Source organism: Neopelma chrysocephalum, unplaced genomic scaffold (genome assembly GCF_003984885.1).
Source record: "Neopelma chrysocephalum unplaced genomic scaffold, ASM398488v2 Primary Assembly neopelma1_44, whole genome shotgun sequence".
Classification (NCBI taxonomy): domain Eukaryota; kingdom Metazoa; phylum Chordata; class Aves; order Passeriformes; family Pipridae; genus Neopelma; species Neopelma chrysocephalum.
Window position 1 is genome coordinate 10,796,822 of NW_020897703.1, and position 2,916 is coordinate 10,799,737.

At 36.6% G+C, this 2,916-nt stretch overlaps 1 protein-coding gene across 7 annotated transcripts in view; it reads left to right on the forward strand.

Moving 5' to 3' along the window:
• CWC22 (CWC22 spliceosome associated protein homolog) overlaps positions 1-835 on the forward strand; it is a 28,520-nt gene extending 27,685 nt beyond the window's left edge. For 5 of the 7 annotated variants that reach the window (XM_027678425.1, XM_027678428.1, XM_027678429.1 and 2 more), the window contains one exon: positions 64-835. In XM_027678425.1, coding sequence (XP_027534226.1) covers positions 64-582 — 519 coding nt within the window. In that variant the 3' untranslated portion in view covers positions 583-835. The remainder of the gene's footprint in view (positions 1-63) is intronic. The other 2 variants (XM_027678431.1, XM_027678432.1) reach the window with 2 other exon arrangements.
• The last annotated feature ends 2,081 nt before the right edge of the window (positions 836-2,916 follow it).

The window sequence follows — 2,916 nt, forward strand, 5'->3', positions numbered from 1 at the left end:
CCCAGGAGGAACGAGGAGAGGGAACCCAGGAGGAACGAGGAGAGGGAATCCAGGAGGAATGAGGAGAGGGAATCCAGGCGGAATGAGGAGAGGGAGCGCAGGAGGGATGAAGAGAGGGAGCTCAGGAGGAACGAGGAGAGGGAGCTCAGGAGGGATGAGGAGAGGGAATCCAGGTGGAATGAGGAGAGGGAATCCAGGCGGAATGAGGAGAGGGAATCCAGGAGGAACGAGGAGAGGGAGTCCAGAAGGGACGAGGAGAGGGAGCTCAGGAGGAACGAGGAGAGGGAATCCAGGAGGGAGGAGGAGAGGGAATCCAGGAGGGACGAGGAAAGGGAGTCCAGGAGGGACGAGGAGAGGGAACCCAGGCGGAACGAGGAGAGGGAATCCAGGCGGAACGAGGAGAGAGAACCCAGGCGGAACGAGGAGAGGGAGTCCAGGAGGAACGAAGAGAGGGAATCCAGGAGGAACGAGGAGAGGGAGTCCAGAAGGGATGAGGAGAGGGAGTCCAGGAGAAACGAGGAGAGGGAATCCAGAAGGAACGAGGACAGACGAAGGGAGAATTCCCCACACAGGCGAAAATGAAGACCAACCACAGTTTGAAATAAATGTGCATTTCTGAGCTGTTAAGACTGTATTTTAAAATCTATTACTGAACTTTCTTTAAAAAAAGATTTTGTACAAAGTGATAGTTTGCATTTGTAAATTTTACCAGACTTTTTCAAATTTTCTGTACCACTTTTTTATAATTGTATCGTTAAGTCTTTCTGTTAAGTTCTTCCTTGAGAAAGACAAGGCTCTTTATTTTGTGAATAAAACCATTAAGATATCAGCAAAATGGGTGTTTTGTCACTTAGTTTTAAGTATTTGTAATTGTAACTTTACAGCCAAAAAAACCTTTTTTTTTTAATTTTGCTTGTTAATTCAAAGCCAGATGCTGAGGCCGGGGTGAGAAACAACAAATTTCAGATTACAGTGTGAATGTTATATGAGAAAACTTTACAAAAATTTTCAAACAGGCATTCTATATGTGTATATTCTTCCAACTATACAAATATGAAAAAAATTTCAGTAAATACTTCAGTTGATTTTTTTAAATTAAGATTTTTTAAATTGAAACCCCAGTGTTGCTGGTTTAAATGTCACATGTGAAAGTGTGTCAACTTGTTCTGTTACTTTTCACAATGTTTTTTAATATTGTGACATCCTGAGCAAGTTACACTTGGGATCTTAGAGGGTAAAATGATTAGTTTGGTTTTTATTTTTTTAACTATGAATTTGATTTTAAAGTCATAGACTTCAACTCTAGCACTACAAAGGAGTTGTTTAAGGAACATCTTTCCCAGTATATAAAAAGTAAGCAAAATAAGAGGTGTTTCAAGTCTTTTTAGACGTTTTGAACTACAGGGCTTGAAGTGCTCAAGCTCATTGGAAGCAAAGTTTAAAATAAAAAAGCAACCCTCAGTTGCTGCAGCAGTTTATAGTATAAAATTGTTCTATCTGAAGTCGTGTGGACCAACTAGCTCTGTCTACATTGATTGCATGAGAAATTAAATCAAAATCATCTGGTTAAGGCTCTAATTCTCAACAGTAAATAGCTAAGAAAAATATGGAAAGTCTTCTGGGGTGAAATAGGAAGTAGTGTGGGCATGGTTGGTAGGAGAGAGAGGTGATAGTTGAACATTATGCAGTTGTTGAAGCTATATAACTACATTTTTCTTTTTTAATTTGTGAAATTTACAATTGCTGGACATATGAGAACTTACACATTTCATGTGTAAATCATATTTCATCTTCTATAAAGCATAAGAAATATATTTGAGCTGTTTTATAACAGAAAATAGAACCATTCCTAAGGAAATAGATCATTTTTGCCTAAGTTGTCACATTTTTCTAAGAAAAATGTCTCAATTTTTTTTTCTGTATTTAGCAGAATTTATTTATGCTACCTTTCATGTAATAAAAGGTTTTAAGTCAAAAACATTTGCATAGAAAATAAATTCATATTGCAAAAAAAATAAGGTTTCTATCTTGTTAAGCCATGCATCTAAAAATACTTAAGTGGCATCATGTGGTATATGTTTAAACTGTTGGTTTTTTGCCCAACCCACGTCTCATTTTCAAAATGATTTGTGCATTTTGGCAGTATGTGTTAAATCCATGAAAACCTAATTTGAAAAAATGTTTTCTAAAAAGAATTCTGATGATTATTATGCTTCTTTGATAGCTGTCTATGCACATTATTGAAAATAATCAATACTTCATAATGGTTTAATTGTACAAGTTTATTTAATTTATCTAAAGTAATAGTTCCCTTACTATGTTATGGGTTTAATAGCATATTTTTTATCAACCCATAACTTCTGAGATATTCTGGTCAAGTTAAAAAGTTTGTTAATGACATCATTAATAAATGGAAATGCATTAAAACGGTACCTGTGAAAACAAAATATTTAATAAAAAATAAAGCACTTGATCTCAGACATTCTGATCAGGAAACGCCAGCTTAAACATCTCTAGTTCTTTGTCTTATTTCACCCTAGCGGCTAAAAATACTGTGCTCTTTTGAGAAAACAGAGAGAGGGTGAAATTAGGACTTGAGCTCAAGTCTTTGCTGCATATACAATTTCTTTGTGTTTGGTTGGTTGGTTGTTTTTTCATTTTTTGAAATATTAACAGATATTTAACAGACTGAGCTATTTAAAGTAGCTGTTGTTTTTATTGTTTATGCTCTGAGCAGGTCAAAGTTGTATTTTTTTTTACAAGAGAAAGAAGTCAAAATAGAATGTAGTATTCCAAATGAGGGTATTCCCAGAGTTGCACAGTGCCACAGGAGTTTTGGGGATGGTCAGTTCTGAGTTACTGTAGAGCTGAATGACATGCAGGGATCCAGGGCTTGCTTTCCTCAGCAGTAGCAGC